The sequence below is a fragment of the Balaenoptera borealis genome, assembly GCF_965194805.1.
Source record: "Balaenoptera borealis genome assembly, chromosome: 20".
Taxonomy (NCBI): Eukaryota; Metazoa; Chordata; class Mammalia; order Artiodactyla; family Balaenopteridae; genus Balaenoptera; species Balaenoptera borealis.
Genome location: NC_138879.1, coordinates 58,417,918 through 58,436,549, shown reverse-complemented (window position 1 = coordinate 58,436,549; position 18,632 = coordinate 58,417,918). Strand labels below are relative to the sequence as shown.

The 18,632-nt window shown below is 51.9% G+C and overlaps 2 protein-coding genes across 2 annotated transcripts in view; both read left to right on the top strand.

Annotated features, from left to right (window-relative positions):
* Nucleotides 1-15,493, top strand: part of CDRT4 (CMT1A duplicated region transcript 4) — a 39,706-nt gene extending 24,213 nt beyond the window's left edge. The window contains exon 2 of the mRNA XM_082373378.1: nucleotides 8,655-15,493. Coding sequence (XP_082229504.1) covers nucleotides 8,655-9,112 — 458 coding nt within the window. The 3' untranslated portion in view covers nucleotides 9,113-15,493. The remainder of the gene's footprint in view (nucleotides 1-8,654) is intronic.
* TEKT3 (tektin 3) overlaps nucleotides 1-18,632 on the top strand; it is a 178,246-nt gene that overhangs the window by 72,226 nt on the left and 87,388 nt on the right. The gene's annotated exons all lie outside the window — the stretch shown is intronic.

Genomic DNA, 18,632 nt, shown 5'->3' with positions numbered 1-18,632 from the left:
TTCAGTGGCCAACATTTTCCGAGCACCTTGCGATGCACAGGTTTATAAAAGCAGGAGGGCACCATAAAAGCAGGAGCTCTTCATCTTTCACAGTCACTGCTCGTCACTCATAGTGGCTAAAGTTAAAAACACGAACGGAGGGGCTTCCCTGGTGGCGCAGTGGTTGAGAATCTGCCTGCCAATGCAGGGGACACGGGTTCAAGCCCTGGTCTGGGAAGATCCCACATGCCGCGGAGCAACTAGGCCCGTGAGCCACAATTACTGAGCCTGCGCGTCTGGAGCCTGTGCTCCGCAACAAGAGAGGCCATGATAGTGAAAGGCCCGCGCACCGTGATGAAGAGTGGCCCCCACTTGCCACAACTAGAGAAAGCCATCGCACAGAAAGGAAGACCCAACACAGCCAAAAATAAATAAATAAATAAATAATTAAAAAAAAAAAAACGAACGGAGGAATGATTAATAATATGATTAATTCATATTAATATCATAATAATATGATTAATAATATGATTAATTCATATTAATATCATAATAATAATTAATAATATGATTAATAATATGATTAATATAATAATTAATAATATAATTAATCATAATAATATGATTAATAATGGTTCATTCATTTGATGGATGACTAAGCAGAGGAATCTCTAAGACCACAAGGGTGGATTCAAAGACGAAAGTACGTTTTGTGCCCATAACCATGTTAGAACTAGGTGAGAGCACATAGGTCAGAGTCGTGTGATGGTAATGGGATTGTGAGATTAAAACATAGCATTTCCAAACTTTCTCTAATGCTGATTTATAATTCCCGTTATGGGAAGACATACAAATAGGGACTTCCTTAGTGGGCCAGTGATTAGGACTTTGTGCTTCCACTGCAGGGGCCTGGGTTCGATCCCTGGTTGGGGAGCTAAGATCCCGAAAACCTCTTGGCCAAAAAAAAAAAAAGAAAAGAATAAGAAAAAGAAATACAGCAAAATGCAGCTGACCATCATTGACATGACATATGCCTTGAGTTGCTTTTCTGGGAAAGGGGATGATTTGCTCTATTTCCCGCTCACAGTCTGCTAGTGAACGTGGGGCTGGTGATGTGGGAAGGAGTGTGGGACTCCAGTTATTGAACAGGGTCGTCTTTGCACGGCTTTGGTTCCAGCCTCCTTCACTCCATCTTCCAACTTTACCGGTGCCAAGTATCCATCTACGCAGCTTTCCTTCCTTTGCTTCATCCCCAAACGTCGCATCTTCCTTTTGTTTCATTTCCATTTTGTAAGCTGTTTTAGGACTGAAATTATTGCTGAGTATGAATGAAGAGATTCAGGACAAGGTGCAGCCAAAGTCAAACCCTTAATTTTCACAAGGGTGGTTTATCTAGATTGTGGTTCAGCTGCGGACAACTCACCCCAGACAGTTGGGGGTTTGATTTCATTGCAATTTGTGTTTACGGGTGACCCAAGAGTTAGGTGCAAAGTGTGATGCCTGGATTTTCTCACATCCTGGCGTGAACTGGGATAAAGCCTGACACTGAGGCCAAGCTGTCAACGTGTTGGTGGGATAATTGAACCCTGCAGAAGGCAGCCACAGCCACTTTAGTTCTTTGCTTCTAGGCAGAGTCTCAAATGCAAGTCACTTCTTTTTTTTAAACAAGATGAAGGATTTTAATATGTTTAAAGCAAAGTTTAAGAAAATAATCAGGTGGAACAAGGCCTTATGAAAAATTCCCCAATTAAGAAAAATATATACAGGTAAACAGGCAGAAAAATCAAATTAATACAAGGATAAAAAAATAAAATTTTGCTCCTAATTATTACCTACAATATTGTTTTGTAAAAGAAAGCATAGTTTCTAGGATTTGCTTGAGATTTCTTTTATATTTTTTCTTAAAGATATTTTAACAAATTTTTTTTTTGGAACTTAGTTTTTAGTCTGAGTGCAAGGAGAACCATTTGGAGACTTTTTTTTTTTTTTTAAATTTATTTATTTATTTATTTATTTATTATTTATTTATGGCTGTGTTGGGTCTTCGTTTCTGTGCGAGGGCTTTCTCTAGTTGTGGCAAGCGGGGACCACTCTTCATCGCGGTGCGCAGGCCTCTCACTATCGCGGCCTCTCTTGTTGCGGAGCACAGGCTCCAGACACGCAGGCTCAGTAATTGTGGCTCACGGGCCTAGTTGCTCTGCGGCATGTGGGATCTTCCCAGACCAGGGCTCGAACCCGTGTCCCCTGCATTGGCAGGCAGATTCTCAACCACTGCGCCACCAGGGAAGCCCCAAGATATTTTAAATGTAATTAATATATGCCATGTTAAAAATTCACACTTTTCATTAAGGGGTGAAATGAAATTTGAATTCCCTCCTTCGCTCTCTGGTCCCCTGGTCCCTGACCTGAAGGTAACCAATGTTAGCAGTTAGCAAGTCACCTTCTTCAAAGCAAACACTGGCCCGGGTTGCTAGTGCTTTGAGCGTCGTAAAAGGGGGTGGCCGGGCCCACTGACTGCGGCCAGCCCTGGGAGATGCCTGTCTGTTTCCCTCATTGTTCCCGAGGAGCAGGACATCCTCTTTCTGACTGATTACACATTGTGAATCCACACATTTTCATGGTCCCTTTACTCCTGAGCCAGCTGTCAGGCAGAGACAGGGTCTCCGAGCACAAACTGCTTGAAGCCTTTCATGTCTGGTTTCCTGAGGACGAAAAGGCAGGGCTAGTTCTTGCTGCCTGTTTTTTCATCTCTTTCCTAGCGGTCTAGCCTATCAGTGTACCCGGCTGCCCCAAAACGGCCACGGAAGGAAAAGACTGAAAAGCTCTCCTCTGATCAGGCCTGATGGGCTTGTTTTGGAAATTACATTAAAAAATTTGAAACTTGATCTCTAGACACTTACGGCCATGGGTGCTTTTAGCCTAACGGGTCTTTGTATTACATCTTAAAGTGGGAATTTTAGTATTTATAATTGAACATTCCTCAGGTACATATAAAATTCAGATTCGTAGTTTTACCCAGTGCCCAATGCTTCTTCCTGTAACGCGTTTGTCAGGTGTTTATCCAGCCAACTCAGCCTCGCGGTTCCTATGCAGAATCCATGCCGCGTGGAAACAGCCGGTGTGATCCGCACACAGAGAGGACTGTGGGCTCCGAGCAGAGATGCAGTTCACTCGGGATGTGAGACCCTCGAGGCCTGCCGTCCACCACCCCCGTCCTTCAGGACTCAGCACGATCATCTTCTCTTCCTGAACCTGTTTCTTGCCATCCCTCCCCACCCAGGCTGAGTTAGGAAGCCTGTGGTCTGTCTCCTCACTGGGCAGGGAGCCCCTTGAACCAAGGCTCGGTCTCATTCTGCTTTGGGCCTGGTACGTGCAGGCACTGGACACCCGTCTGCAGGGTGGCCGAGGGGACTTGTTCTGGTCTCTACAGGAATTTCTCTGCTTTTGTTTCTGATGACTCAGGTGGCATGCATTAGTCTTGTTTGATCTGTTGTCAGCATGGGAAACGAACGTGCCTTGTGGACCCTTGGCACTGAGAAGGGTAGACCCCCCGAGGCAAGAGGTGAGCATGGAGCACCCCCAGCGGGTTCTGCGTGAGCGCGGGACCCGCACCTCTTCGAAGTGCAGTGTTTGGAGCTCGGCGTAGGTTTGTGGGATGCCTGCGTGCATGAGTGAACTGATGTCGTGCGGCCGTGGGTACTTGAACTCTGTTTCCACTTTCGTGTCCCTCAAAGTCCGTGCATAATCACTAGAGAATATGGAGGGTACAGAAGGGTTCTCAAGAAGCGGCATGTCCCCTCCCTCCCGCCACAACGGTGAATCGGTGATGCCAGGTCTGTGTTACAAGACCGTCCCTTCTCATGAGACTCCCATCTCCCACCCCCCCCATGGTGTGCTTGGAGATCGTTGCCCCCCCCCAGAAAGAGGCGTGGTGTGTATCAGCTACCAAAGCTGCCCGTCATGTGCGACTTGGCTTTTTAACAGAGCTCAGTAATGGGCTTGTTCCTCCTCTCCCTGGAGTGTGTGTGTTTGCAGAAGAGAAGGTGGCCAGCACGTTGTCCCATAGTGAGGGGCGAGGGGACACCGACTTGCCCCTCCCCACCCCGCTCCCCTCTGCGTCAACAGCTCTGGAATTCTCAGGGCTCCCTAGCGTCAAATTGTGATCTCGTGGCGGCCCCCTGGAGCCCATCAGTTCCATGGCCTCCGGGGACGGGGCAGGGTGAAGAGGTGGAGAGAGTCGTGACGGGGGTGGCGCTCACGGGAGGTCTGTCGGGGGCACTGGGCTTCCCCAGGTCTGAAGTGCGGGGAGGGGGTCAAAGCGTACCCTCGGCCTGTAAGATGGGGGCGCCGCTTGGGATGAAGATCAGCACAGACACCCCACGTGGCACCAAGTTGATTCATGCCCAGCTCCTAGAGATAAGCCTCCCAAGGCCCTTGTGGCCTAAGTGGAAGCTTCCTCTTCACCCCAAATAAATGAGTAGTAGCCAGAGGGCAGATAAGGAAAGAGTGGGCAGGGGAGGAAACAGGAGGTTGAGGAGGGTAACACGCAGAGGTGAAAAGAAGCTCTGCATCAGCTTCCTGTTGGCGAAAATGTGGTTCTCCCTCGGGGGCCAGACAAGCTCCCCGGATGGTTCAGGGAGGAAAGTGAGAGGAGACGCAAGCAAGACAGGATGCCTGCAGGTTAGGGCAGAGCAGAGAGGACAGAGGGAAGTGGGTCTGCTTTCCAGGGAGTGCTGGGCCCTCGCATTGGCTTGGCTCTTCTGGGTATGGGCACCTTCGTGAGGCCAACCTTCCGAGGCTGATTCTGGAGGAAGTGAGTCATTGAAGACCCAGCTATACCCTGAGCAAGTTTGTCCCTCTGTCCACTTATGGCAGAACATTCTCTGATGCTCAGGTTTCCAAAACAAGGGCTGGCGAGGACTTCGTTTCAGAGTTCTCCCAACCGTTTCCCTGGTTACTAGTTCCCTGAGATGCCCTTCCCAGTGAATGAATGAATGAATGAATGATTCCCTGGTCATATGAGGTTAGGGGTTGCTGCATCCCAGTCTCCCTTTGGAGAGTTACAGAACAAGTCAGCCTATCACAGGCTCTGAAATTCCTGCACTAAAGGAATTTAACACGTCGTCTTTCAAGCCAACCGGACTGCGGACAGGCTTGCTGTATTTCTATTGCAAAACCACACAGACTATGTGGATTGGGCCCCCTGGATTAAACAGTATATGCAGCCTTAGAGGGTGGTCTTTGCCATGGACTTTTTCCCTCCTTTAAGTAACACCTCTTAACATCTTGAGAGATTCCTGCATTCTCTGGGGGCACAGCTCAGGACACACTGGAGTAAGATACTGTCTTGCCCATCAGGGGTGTGCAAACAGCACTACTTTCACAGCATTTGTGGGGCAAACAGTCTGAGTGGGGTGGACTCGTGCCCACTCATCCAATCAGTCCTGCCTGGAACCCACAAAATCCTTTTGCAGGATGGTTTTCCGAGATAAGGATGCAGCTTGTGGCCACAGATAGAGCGTGAATTAGTTCTGCACCAAAGCACCATCCTCAGCCCCAGTGTTCTTAGCTCAGCACTTTAAGACACTGGGTCTTTGGTCTCAGTGATTCCCGTATAGGCAGGTGGTGGTGGGAATGCTCCAGGGTCCTTTAAAATGCTAAAGGCCACTGATATGCAGTCCTGAACATACATAACAAAGAATCCTTGAATATACGTCTGAATTGAATGTGTAAATTCTTAAATCTGTGCCTTAGAACTTTAAAAGGACTGAAGTGACCTCCTGGACCTGTTTCCTATCTCTGAAATAGTTAAAACCCTATAAATCTTCAGTGGTTTTTTTTTGGTTTAGATTCTACGATAGCTGTTCCCAAACCTTGATGCACGTTAGAATCGAGCTTTTAATTCCGCTGCCTGTGTTGTATCTTATTCCAATTAGATCACAATGTGGGGGGGTGGAGGCAGGGCGGAGCCAGGTATTTGAATTTTTTTAAAGATCCCCAGTAATCCCCACACGCAGCGAAACTGGGGGCACTGATGTAGGAGCACTTTATTTTTATTATAACATTTTATTATAACGACCACGCCTCTGTGAGAGAAGCAGGACAGGAGCTCGTCCTCATCTCGTAAGTGAGATAACAAAGGTCGTACGGAGTGAAGAGACATGATCCAGGTCACAGATCAGGTTCCAGACAAGTGTCATTCCTTACTTGGGCCAAACCCGGCCAATCAGACTAGATTCTGGGGATGCTGGGATATGAGACTGGGGGGTGGGAGGGAGGAACTGGGCTTGAAAACCCAGAGGATTGAACACGGGCCTTCGTGCCTGAAGGAGAAACAAGAAAACCCCTTCAGTGTCATGCCTCCTGCCCCGGCAATGCTACCTCTCTCTGGGGACCGCTGGTCTGCGTTTCATTTCTAGGGACACAGAATGGACCCTGCGTGCCAGAGTTGGAGGAAATTATCAGAGCCCACAGCTTGTCTTCAGACTTAACGTCGACTATTTCTCTCCTTTGATTTTCTATTTTTTTTATAGTTATTTATTTTATGTATTTACTCTTGGCTGCTTTAGGTCTTCGTTGCTGCGCGTGGGCTTTCTCTAGTTGTGGCGAGCGGGGGCTGCTCTTCGTTGCGGTGCACAGGCTTCTCACTGTGGTGGCTTCTCTTGTTGCAGAGCACAGGCTCTAGGCGTGCGGGCTTCAGTAGTTGTGGCACATGGGCTCAGTAGTTGTGGCTCACGGGCTCTAGAGTGCAGGCTCAGTGGTTGTGGCGCATGGGCTTAGTGGCTCCGTGACATGTGGGATCTTCCTGGACCAGGGCTCGAACCCGTGTCCCCGGCATTGGCAGGCAGGTTCTTAACCCCTGCACCACCAGGGAAGTCCCTTTCCTTTGATTTTTAAACAAGTCCTCCCCGTGAGTTTTGAGGCTGTCTCGGACATTCCCGCCCTTGATTTTACAGTATCCTAGTCTCTGCATCGGCAGGTGTGAGAAAACCTACCAGTCTGTGGAATTGTCCTATCACCATGGAGGCTGTTATGGGGGCAGCAGGATGGGGCAAGGGGCTCTGAGGGGGATGCTGTTGAAACAAACGATTCACTAGTAACTGGGCTTCTTTGAAGCTTCAGGGCTCATAAACTAGAGGCTTAGAAGCAAGGATGAATGATCCCACATCCCCCAAATATCGCCGGCTCAGATCATTTTTCCACCGTCTGACATGATTGATTAATCCTGTTGTATGTATGGGGAGAAGTACTCACATTTCTTTCTTTCTTAAAAAAAATACACTTATTTTTATTGTATAATTCAATGTTTTTTTGTTTGTTTGTTTTTGCCGCACCACACGACTTGTGGGATCTCAGTTCTCTGACCAGGGATTGAACCCCGGGCCACGGCAGTGAAAGCGCCGAATCCTAACCACTAGGCCGCCAGGGGACTCCTGGTACTCACGTTTCTAATAGCCCTACAAATGTGGAGGATAAGCCAGGAATTCCCTTTGGTTGGAGGTGGGCAAGCAAGGACGGTGACCCCTTGGATGACATACTCTGTGTTGCTGGGGACTTGGAATGGATGGCCTGATATTCTGAGATTCTAGGTCTTAGAAGGAGACATAAGATGCTTCAACTTCCATTGTATCATTATTATTATTACATGAAACTCGCTCTAGCTTAGAGGACTATTTGAGCATTATTTCTTCCCTAGCTTCAGAAAAATGATATTGTGAATTCTTCTAAAAACGTATTGTCATGAAAGATTGCCACCAAGACTTAGCAGTAAGGAGTCCGTGAGGCCTGGATCTGACTAGGCTTGACAAAAACTCACTTTTTTTTTTTTTTTAAGAGTATGAATGAATCTTTAGGATGCTATGCTTCGTCAGGTATATTATAATAAAACACTGACATTGGGAGTGATTTACTTATAAATGCAGTGGCGTTGAAGGTGACCCCTGTCAAGAGCTCGCTCCCTTGCCTTCCACAGTGGTTCCTCGATGAGGAGGGAAAAGGGGTGGAAAGTCTGGCAGTCGCTCACCTGAGGGCCGTGTTTCCCACCTGCACAAGCCGGGCCTCGTGTATGTTGCAGCCATAAGAAAGATTTAGAGCTTATTCAGCCTCAACCAGGGCCACGCACAGTAGGTGCTCAAACCAGCAGCGGCGCCCGGGAGTGACTTAGAAATGCAAGTTCTCCGGTCCCCAGAGCTGCTGTGAAGTCTGCATCCCTGGGGCGGGACCCCGCGGCCGTGTTTTCCCAGGCTCTCCCGGGGTCCAGTGCTCACAGAGGTGGAGTGGCGTGGCCCTGGACCGATGGTTCTCAAAGTGGGGTCTCCCGGCCACCGCTCCCCACCTCACCCGTGACCTCGTCAGAAGCCACCCGGTCTCTTAGTCCTTGGACGTTGGCAGGAGGCAGTGGACACACTCCCTGGCACTTGCCAATGTTCGCGGATGAACCTGTAAAGTAATCCGTTCTCCGATAAGCACAGGGTCTTAACCACTGGACTGCCAGGAAAGTCCATGTCTCCCAACTTCGGATTTGATGTTATTCCCACTGAATACAGGGGGTGGAAGGGCTATCACGCATGACGGGGAGAAATCCAACATGTAGTTCCAATACCCTCCGACCCTTAAAGAATGGAATCATTGGCCGCGAGTGCCTCTAAATTGCCCGTGTTTCTCTTTGCCGGTAGAACTGACAGAAAACATCGGGCTTCCGGTGAATCTGCTTGAGAAACATGACCTGTGGCCCGCCTATGTCACGTACACATCCCCGCTGGTGAAAAGACTGATTGAGAAAAGCAAAGCCAGAGACCTGGAACGCTTGCAAACGGCCGAGGAGAGCCGGCCGACATGCAGGCAGAGCGAGCCTCCCAGCGTCACCCAGCCGAAAAGGAGAAAGTCCTCCAAGCCCTCAGGCAGCATGACGTTCAAGGACGTGAGGTCAGAGACCACGCCCTCGGGGTGGGGCCCTTTCCCCACGTCGGCCACGGGTCCCCCCGTGGTGCCAGAGCGCACCCGCTTCCACGCGGATGCCAGGGCAAGTCCCACCGCCGACTACAACAAGGTCATCTTCTCCCGGAAGCCGAGGACGAGGATGCTTCCGTACCGCCCACTGCTGGCCGGCGAGGAGAAACACCCCGACGTTTAACGGGGAGTCCCTGCAGCCGCCCCCCAAGCTTGTACAGCAGTTAAGGGCCATTTGCCACACATTTCGTGACGGCTTTTGCGTTGGGACTTGCCTCTGCTCGGGCAGAGGTCGGCTGAGATCAACCAGATGGAATGTGGGCCATGGAGGGGGTGAGGGCACCCCGTCTGGCAGTGCAGTCGTGTGCGGGTGGGAAGCCCCAGGCTCTAGATCCTGCCATAGATGCTTAGGACCCAGCTGGGGGTGAATCAGTCCTGGTCCAGGCAGGAGACAGCAATCACACCAGAGATCCTTTGATAGAAAGAATTTCTAGCCAGGTAGCTGCAAAGGCAGGAAGAGGGCACAGAGATGTGGATGGAGGCGGCGCCCGCAGGAAGCAGGCTGGGGGGACGAAGAGAAGACGTGAGCTCGTTAAGAGTTAGACGCTCGGAGAAGGGGCAGGTGGGCTCATCTCAGATCCCAGACGCTGGTGCCCTGAGCTCGCAGGAGACCCGTTTGGGGGTGGCAGCCCCGCCTCTGAGGAGGGGGAGCTGTTTGGCTGACGGACACCCCGAAGCTCGTTCTGAGATTGTTGGGAAAACCAAAATGGGACTCAAATATTTGTTTCTGGAAGGAGTTGACACCGTCCGAGTGAACGAGAATTGCTGGGGGAAACAGAAAGCGACAGGAAGCCAACAGAGGTAAACAGGAAGCAAATCAGGAGCGAGTTCCTTCTTCTTCCTCCAGCCTCCAGACTCCCTCTGGCTCTTCTGATGGGCAGAGCCTCACCGGGAGGGGGGCAGAAATGTGATTTGCAGGATCCCAAACCCTGCATCTCAAAGCAGAGTGCAAAAGGATGGGCTTGGAGCCAAGGGAAGATGAGCTCATTACCTGCCCGGTGGGGTTCTGGGCGATCCCACCTTGCTGCCCCACTTGGCACCTGGACCTGGTATTGGGATGTTTGTTCCTTGGAGGGTTTACAAAGTGGCAGTGGCGACCCGGGCGTCCCCTGCTGAGAAATGGAGGATTTTTCTCCCCTGTAGTTCTTTAAGGCTTGTGGAGCTTAGTTGGCTGGGGGAGAGGTTCCCGGCTGGACCCCAGCTATGCTTTGTCAGACGCAGCTGGCGTTGGTCCACCCATGCTCTGAGCTGTTCCCACTTGGCCTCAAAGCAAACGATGCTGTACTCAGCCTGGACGCAGAAGACTTTGTCTTTAGACACAAAGAGGATCGAGTTATGACAGGCAGACCACACGGCCTCAGGCTTGGGGCTTGTCTGCTGAGCATGGCTTCATTGGTAGGATCTCTCTTCTTTGCCCTCACCTGAGTTTCTCTGCTTATATTTGTGAAGCAGTTAATACTCACCCTGTTTCCCTCACGGAGACCTAGAGGATGCAATGTGCTAGTTGCTGGAAGAGGCTGAATTTGCCCTACGAACGCGTTCGCTGCATCCAAGAGTCTTGCAGAAACGTTTGGGCTCCACGCTGGCTGCTGTGAGCTGTGTAGAAGCTGCACGAATTAGGAGCTCAAGACCCATTCCTGGGTTCCCAGCTCTTGGCCAGAATGAATTTTTGCAAAAAGAATAGGTGATTTCCAGTGAATCTGAATGACTGTATTTGGGTCCACGGAACATTTATAGACATGGAGGCTGGTGATAAATTCCCAACGAGAATTTTTCTCTCTTGTATCCTTTTATGGGGGTTTATAGCCAGAGTATGTTTGGGAAGCTATGGATTATAGATCCTCATTGTGTTCGTGTTTGCAGGGATTTGGGGTGATTTCTTTCAATTCCTTTGAAGGCAGAGTAGTTACATGGTTTTTTGGGTTTTTTGTTGTTTCTGTTTTTTTAAATCTCTAGGTGTTTGATAGTTTCTACACACATATACTCTCTACGTACAAATGGTTGTTTTATAGATAGTATTGTTTAGATTAGTTTAATTCTCAGCCTGTTACAACCACACAAGCAGGAGCCAAGGACATCCGCACTCTATGCTGTGATGAAAATGGCTTGTGTCTGTGACTGCGGTCCAGACGCGTGGTCTCCTGAGGCCGTTTCTGAGAGAGAAACAGTCTAATTCCTTGGAAAGGAGGGAGTCCCCTCAAGGCCAAGCTGGGTTCGCAGGTCCCTGGGGCGGTGACTGTGTAAACAAGGCTGCAGTAGTGGTGGGTGCGGGCCGGGTGCTTGGCGGTGGCCTGGGAGCCCTCCACCTGGCAAGGGAGGCGGGGGGGGGGCGGGGGGAAGGCCTAAACCCAGGGGCCTGGGCGACCCATGGACTTGACTGACAGCAAATCCTCCTCTTCCTTTCGTGTGCCGGAGGACCTTACTGTAGGAGGCGCGACTGCCCCACAGTCCCCTTCATCTTTTCTTAGGACGTGGATAAAAGCTGGGTACCCCGAGGTAGGGGTTTTGACCCCTGGGATTTGGTGGGGGTCCCGGGAGGTGGAGGAGAAGTCACCCGTAGCCCAGGGACCCCAACCAGGGACTGGCTCCGTGTCCCTGGAGACGGAGACCTGCAGCAAAGTCCCAGCCCCGTAGCCTCGCTCCACGTGTCAGCAGAGGTGGTAAAAAAGATCGTAGAAGTGCTTTGTGAGATGTGGGCTGGCCAGGGTGCCCGTCAGGACCGAGCGGCTCTTTTCAGCTTTCGCTGAGTCATTCGTACCTAGAAGCTTCTTGGAAGCCCCTCCCTTCTGGAGTGACGGGCAGGGGTGGCAGGTTATCGGGGCCACAGATAAGACGGGATGCGAGCCGGAGGGGGAAGTAAACAGGGGCCTGGGGTTTACTGTGAGCTGATGTCGTCAGAGCCCGGACTGAAGCTCAGGCCTGGGTTTGTGTTTGTCAAATAATCAGGAAACCCTCCCTCTTCCTCCTTCACTACCCCCTCCCCACCCGCATCTCTTACCAGGGACCCAGCGCCTCAGCCAGCCACCTGGGCACTTGAAAATCACACTGCAGTGCCCTAAACCAGTGGGGCGGGGCGGGGCCGTGTGCATGAGGGATCCTCTGGGGCAGTAGGGGTGGGGGTGAGGGCAGGCAGGGCTGGCAGGGGATTCGGGAACACCCCAGCTTTAGGAGGGGCCCCCTGCCATCCCATATTCTGTGCCTTGGTCCTGACCATGATCCGATATCCACATGGGACAGGGCGGGATGGACAGGGCGGGATAAACACTGTCGTGAAAATGACCTTGGGCTTAGTGCCGAGACCCCCATCTCTTCTCCCAGGCTCTCTACTCCAGGGCAAATAAAAACTCCCACCCCACCTGAGGCCTTTCTAGGAAGCTTCTATGGCTGGGGGCCCGGCAGAGCTCGTGGTACCAATCCACTTCCTCTGCAGATCTAACTATTCAGCCACCCAGGACCCTCCAATGCTTTTGGTAGACAAGGCAGGTGAGAAGCACAGCGCTTCGGGCAAGTCGGCCTGGTTTCTGCGGACCCGCCAGTCTGGAGGGGTTTGTGCAGAGAGGAATTGGTTCCAGAGGCAGTGACGGCTGGAAGGAAGCCCACTCCGAGTGCCGCGCGTGCGCCAGCACCTGTGCGCACACTTTGGTGTGTTGCAGCGCGTCTACGTCCGTTCACTGTCTAGAGGCTTCTGTCTGCTCTCCTAGCTGACCCTGAAGGAAGTGAGCCCCTCTGGGGCTGGAACCCAGGCCCTGAAGCCCACGTCCAGGCTGCCTCCCCTGTACCCGGCTCCCCTCCCCCACTCCCCCTCTGTCCCCTCCTCCTCCTCCTCCTCCTCCTCCTCGGTTTCGTCACTGGCAGTCCTGCTGGCGCGTCCTCGAGAGGGCAGGTGTGTCCGGCCTGTGGCTGCTGGCCCTCAGGTTCAGCAATGAATCTGTCAGGCAGTGGCTTCACTAGAAGCCCGTCGTGTGTGACCCATCCACCAGAGCCAACTCACCGTCTGCCGCTGCACCAGCAGAGCTGGGAGGGAGGGTCTGGAGGTGCCGTGAGAGCTGGACAAGGTCAGTCCTGCTCACGGTCACCTTCCCAGAGCTCGGCCCACAGCCTGGCACACGGCTGGGGCTCAATTACTTACTGAGCGGATGATTTACAACACCAGGTCCTGACACCTGAAACAGAATGCACAGCGAAGCGGTGGTTTCTTTTGTAATATCCAGAGGCTGGAGAAACCACTCGGCCGGGGTGTGTAGAAACTTTGAGGCAAGCAGCAGCACCTTTGCTGTAAAGTTCCTTCTGGTCCTGCTAGTGTGATTCGAACAAAGAACCCAGTTGGCACCTTGGACGTGCCCTTCCTTGTAGGACATGGGAGGGATAGAGGAGCTGGAGACACAGTCTCCTAAAATGTAACATCTAGTCAGTCTGTCCTTTTAAACGACCAATCCATGCCTATCTGATGGAATTCCAAGTTAATTACACATATTTCCTCCGGGCTTTATCAGAAGGGACAAAATTTCATAGACCTAACAGTTTCTCCCTTTCCCACATTTGCAGCCGTGCCGATCGAGGGCACCCGACACATATGCGCTGGGTGCTGGCTCGTGCCAGGTACCCTGCTGGGGGCCCAGCCGTGAGCAGGGCAGACACTCAGGCTTCCGTCTGGCGGTGCAGACACTGGACAATCACTTTATCGCATCGCAGTTGCGAGGGGTGTTACAGAGAAGCACAGGATTCTGTGAGAGCGTTCTTGCTTTGAGCTCCTGCTGTGCCCTCCCCAGGCTCATGAGGTAGGGGTTAGAGAAGGAAGCAGGATTAGTATCAGGGCAGCTGCTCATGAAAAGCGGTGAGGTCATGGCGAAATTTTGGCCAAACTGAAGTTTAGTGGCCTGCTGAATTTTTTGAACTTTGCAGAGCTGCCTTCAGTGTATGCTTGTCTGGCTGTCTTGTTTGTTTCTGTAGCACCATGGAGCTGTCCCCGGGCTGGGCCGAGGTTCAGGCCACAGCCTCTCCCTCCCAGCCCCACGAAGCAACACAGGCAGCGCCCACATCTGCACGCTGCTCACCCAGGCCACTCACTTCCTGCCTGTTTGGCTGGAGGGCTGGCGAGGCAGCTTCAAGGCAGGCCCCTAGCCCCTGTGTTTCCCCCACCAGACCCCGGGCAGGGACCAGGCCCAAGCCCTCAGCATCTGGCCTCTGGCCCACTGAGCCTCACCTCAACTTCCCCAGGTCTCGGAGCAAAGAGACCAGTTCTGGCTTTCCATGCTTTCCACCAGATTTTCCGGGTTCGTGGAGGTCCCTCTGTAGACCGGGGCAGGGGGTGTGTTTCAACCCAGGGAATGGCAGGGTCCCTGCTCCACGCCCTTCCTCTTTCTGCCCTTGTCTGCAGAGCCTCTCCCTCCTTTTTTTTTTCCCCTCCTTCCTTTCCATTTGAATTTCATTGTTATTTATTTTTTTTGCCATTGCAAAATTAAATGACGCTTGTTTTAAGTGACTCAGGCTCCTTGCGGTAGAAGTGAACCGAGATGGCCCAGGCTCCACAAACTTTAGGAGAAGCAGGTCCCTTTAATGCTCGGATCCTGGGTCTGAGCCTCCCTCCTGAGGCCCGTGGGGAGTGCCCAGATGCTCTCTGGGAAGCTCTGAGGAATGCTTGCGTAGCTCACAAAACCGCCCCTCGGGGCCCCTGTCACCCTGGCCATCGTCTCACTCCAGAGCAGTTGCCCCACGGTCCCAGGTCACTGCTGTCCCACTTCTCCCCAGCGCAGCCATTGGGTCCCCCTGTGGTTTCTCAAAGCACGGCTCTCCCAGGTTGTCGCATCAGCAAGTCTACCCTGAAGGCCTGGGGGTGGCAGAAGCACAACAGAGTAAATTACAATTCTATTGGAAGTCTCTATTTTGGGAGGCCCACAGCCTAAATCTGAACGCTGTTGCCTGGTGAGGGCCAGCTCCATCTCCAACATGGATCTCAGCGCATGCCCGTTAACTCAGAATCCAGGGCCAGTTCCCCCTTAATCCTGGAGGCACTGGAGCCACCTCCACCTTCCCTTCCCGTGTCAATAACCTCCCTCTTGGTCCCAGAATTGCCACTGGGATACCAAGTGGCCTATTTCTAAGAGGTGGTTTAGTTCTCCTGGCCTGGAGAAGACAATCACAATATTCAACAGAACACAGTGCAGTTGGGGCTTCAGAACAGTTAGTAGAGGGCTTTTGTCTTGTCCTCTCGGGGTCCTGCTGGCAGAATGTGGGGAAGTTATGCCTTCTGATGTCCAAGGGTGGGGAGCTCCTGGCAGGATACACACAACAGCACCACCACCGTCTCCATCAGCAGCTCCATCACCATGACCACCACCACCACCACCTCCACCTTCACCTCCATCTACAGCTATTACTAGTATCGTCACCATGACCATGACCATGACCATCACCACCACCACCATCACCATGACCATCACCACCACCACCTCCACCTTCACCTCCATCTACAGCTATTACTAGTATCATCACCATAACCATGACCATGACCACACCACCACCACCTCCACCTTCACCTCCATCTACAGCTATTACTAGTATCATCACCATAACCATGACCATGACCACACCACCACCACCATCACCATCACCACCTCCACCTTCACCTCCATCTACAGCTATTACTAGTATCATCACCACCACCGTGACCATGACCACCGCTTTCACCTTCACCTCCCCCATCTGCACCTCCATCCCCACTACATCACAAATTTATGAAAGTGCAGCCCTTATTTGTTTATTGAAAAATTATTAAACCAGCAAAGACACAGTCTCAATAAAAGGCCTATTTTATAAGTTAGACAGAGGAAGACAAATACTTTAGGATATCACTTATAGGTAGAATCTAAGAAAGCTAAACTCAGGGAAACAGAGAATAGAGCGGTGGTTACAGGAGCTGGGGGTGGGGGGAGTGGGGAGATATTGGTCAAATTGGGATCAAGTTGATCCCATTATAAGATGAATGGGATCTAACGTACAGTGTGCTGATTATAGCTAATAATACCATATTATATATTTGAAGGAGGCCTGAAGAGCACACTCTGAGAAGCCCCAGTGTCGGGGGAGTGGTGTGGGCTGAGGGACCCAAGTGGAGGCTGGGGAGGCAGAGGGTGAGAGTGGGTCACCTCAAGACACAAAGACGAAAGACAGACTTTTTCCTAAGAATGACCGACAGCCACTGCGGGGTTTTAGGCAGGGAAATAGCAAGATCTGTTAGTGGAGACTAAACCCTGTTCGGATTCCTCTCTCCCTAGCCTGGCACTGTGAACATTATAGCTCACCCTTAAATATGGGGGGTGAGGAAAAGCAGGATGTAAGGCCCGCCTCTGAGGAGCTCACAAGAGATCTTAAAAGTGTATACCGGCATCGCCTCCTCAAGTGGGAGGGGTCCCCTTCCAAGTCATCCACTGACTCCATGTTGTCAGCCTGAGAAGTCGTGCCTTGTTCCAGCAAAGCTGGGCCTGCTCGGAGCCTTCTGAGCTCTATTTTTTGGTCATGATAGTTTCTGAGTCAGTTCATGGGCTGTACCAAAACCCAGATGCTTTAGAACCACAGAATGAGGGAGGACGTGGAAGGGTGGCTCCTTTAATCTCACCCGGTCTTTCTGAAGACAAGGAAACAGAGGATCAGAGAGGTCCAGTGATTTGGTCGAGGATTTTTTTTTTTTTTTTAAATATTTATTTATGGCTGTGTTGGGTCTTCGTTTCTGTGCGAGGGCTTTCTTCTAGTTGTGGCAAGCGGGGGCCACTCTTCATCACGGTGCGCAGGCCTCTCACTATCGCGGCCTCTCTTGTTGTGGAGCACAGGCTCCAGATGCGCAGGCTCAGTAATTGTGGCTCACGGGCCCAGTTGCTCCGCGGCATGTGGGATCTTCCCAGACCAGGGCTCGAACCCGTGTCCCCTGCATTGGCAGGCAGATTCTCAACCACTGCGCCACCAGGGAAGCCCCTTGGTCGAGGATTTGAATGCAGTCCCTCCAGGTCTTCCCGATCCTCTGCTGACGCCTGTCATGGACCAGGGAAGGGGGCCTGGAGGCCCGAGTGTGGGGCCTCTCCCGGTAGCCCAGAGCAGGCAGCTGGAATTCCTCCAGGAGGGTTCCTGCAAGAGCTGGGCTTGGAGCAGGAGAGTGACATGAACAGGGTAGATGAGAGGGTGGGGCATCCCAGGTACGTCCAAACAGGGACCGCCATCTACAATTCCTTTTCTTAAAAAAAAATGGCAAACTAAAGATTTTGTTGGAACTCTTTTTCCCAGCAGAGCGCCACAGGCAGGTGGTGTTTGCATCCACACCCTCGTTCCGGGGTGATCCCCGTCTCTCGTGCCCCAGGAGACTTGGGTTTTCGGAACATCTCCAAGCCCACCCTGTCCCCTTCTATCGATTCCATCTTCACGTGTAATGAATTAAAGAGCAGCATCCTTTATGAAAGGCAGGGAGAAAAGTACCCGAGGGACAAACCATTGCCAGTACTTTTGAAAAGCAAAATGGGCTCTGCGGCAGCTGGTCCACATCCCCTCCCTTGCCCGCAGCCCAGGCCCCCCTCGCTCTCCACCTGGAGTTTTCCCTTGATGCCCTGCCGCAGACGGACAGGGCATTAAGGTCCCCGGAGCTGCCCTCAGTATGGCCAACGGGAGGTGGAGGACAAACAGCCCAGCTTCCTCACCCCTAAGCTGGGTGGATAAGTGAGCAAGTCCCACGCTGTCTCTGAGCTCCCAGTGGGACAGAGCCTCGGGTACCTGAGTAGCCATCCACTCAAGGATGCCCTGAGCGTCGGCCTCCTCTCCTCCTCTGCCCTCCTTTTCCACTCCTCTGCTGTGTCTCCCGGGCTCATGTCCCCAGTAGAGTCCTTGTTCCTGAATCCTCATCTCAGAGTCTGCTTTTGGGGAACGCAACCCAAGACATCATGCAGGCAATCCCTGGATTATCCAGCCACCCAGGAATAAAGGAGTCCCTTTCCAGGGCAAGTTCCTTATTTTGTGTTTCACTCAGGGCAAAAGGGCTCTTTAAAAAATGGAAAAAGCAACGCGCCTGTACATGGTCAAGAAACCAAAAAGACGTCTGCGGAATATGATGAAAAACAATTCTCTGTCCCCACCTCCCTGCCTGCCTCCCCCGTCCCTCTCCCAAGAGGTGACCACCCCTAACCAGTAGATGTGTGTCCCTTTGGAAATGTTGTCCTCTGAAAACCTGAAGTCACATCACGTCATATCCCCTCTTAGTAAGAAGCCAGAGTCCTTCAAACAGCCAGCAAGCTCTTCTAGCCTCCTCTCTGGACCTCTTCTCCACGTTCTCCTTCGCCCTGGCAGCTCCAGCCTCCTGGACCCCATCACGCCAGCCATCAGGCTCCCTTCTCAGGCTTTTTTTTTTTTTTTTTAATTTAATTTAATTTAATTAATTAATTTATTTATGGCTGTGTTGGGTCTTCGTTTCTGTGCGAGGGCTTTCTCTAGTTGCGGCGAGCGGGGGCCACTCTTCATCGCGGTGCGCGGGCCTCTCACTGTCGCGGCCTCTCTTGTTGCGGAGCACAGGCTCCAGACGCGCAGGCTCAGTAATTGTGGCTCACGGGCCCAGTTGCTCCACGGCATGTGGGATCCTCCCAGACCAGGGCTCGAACCCGTGTCCCCTG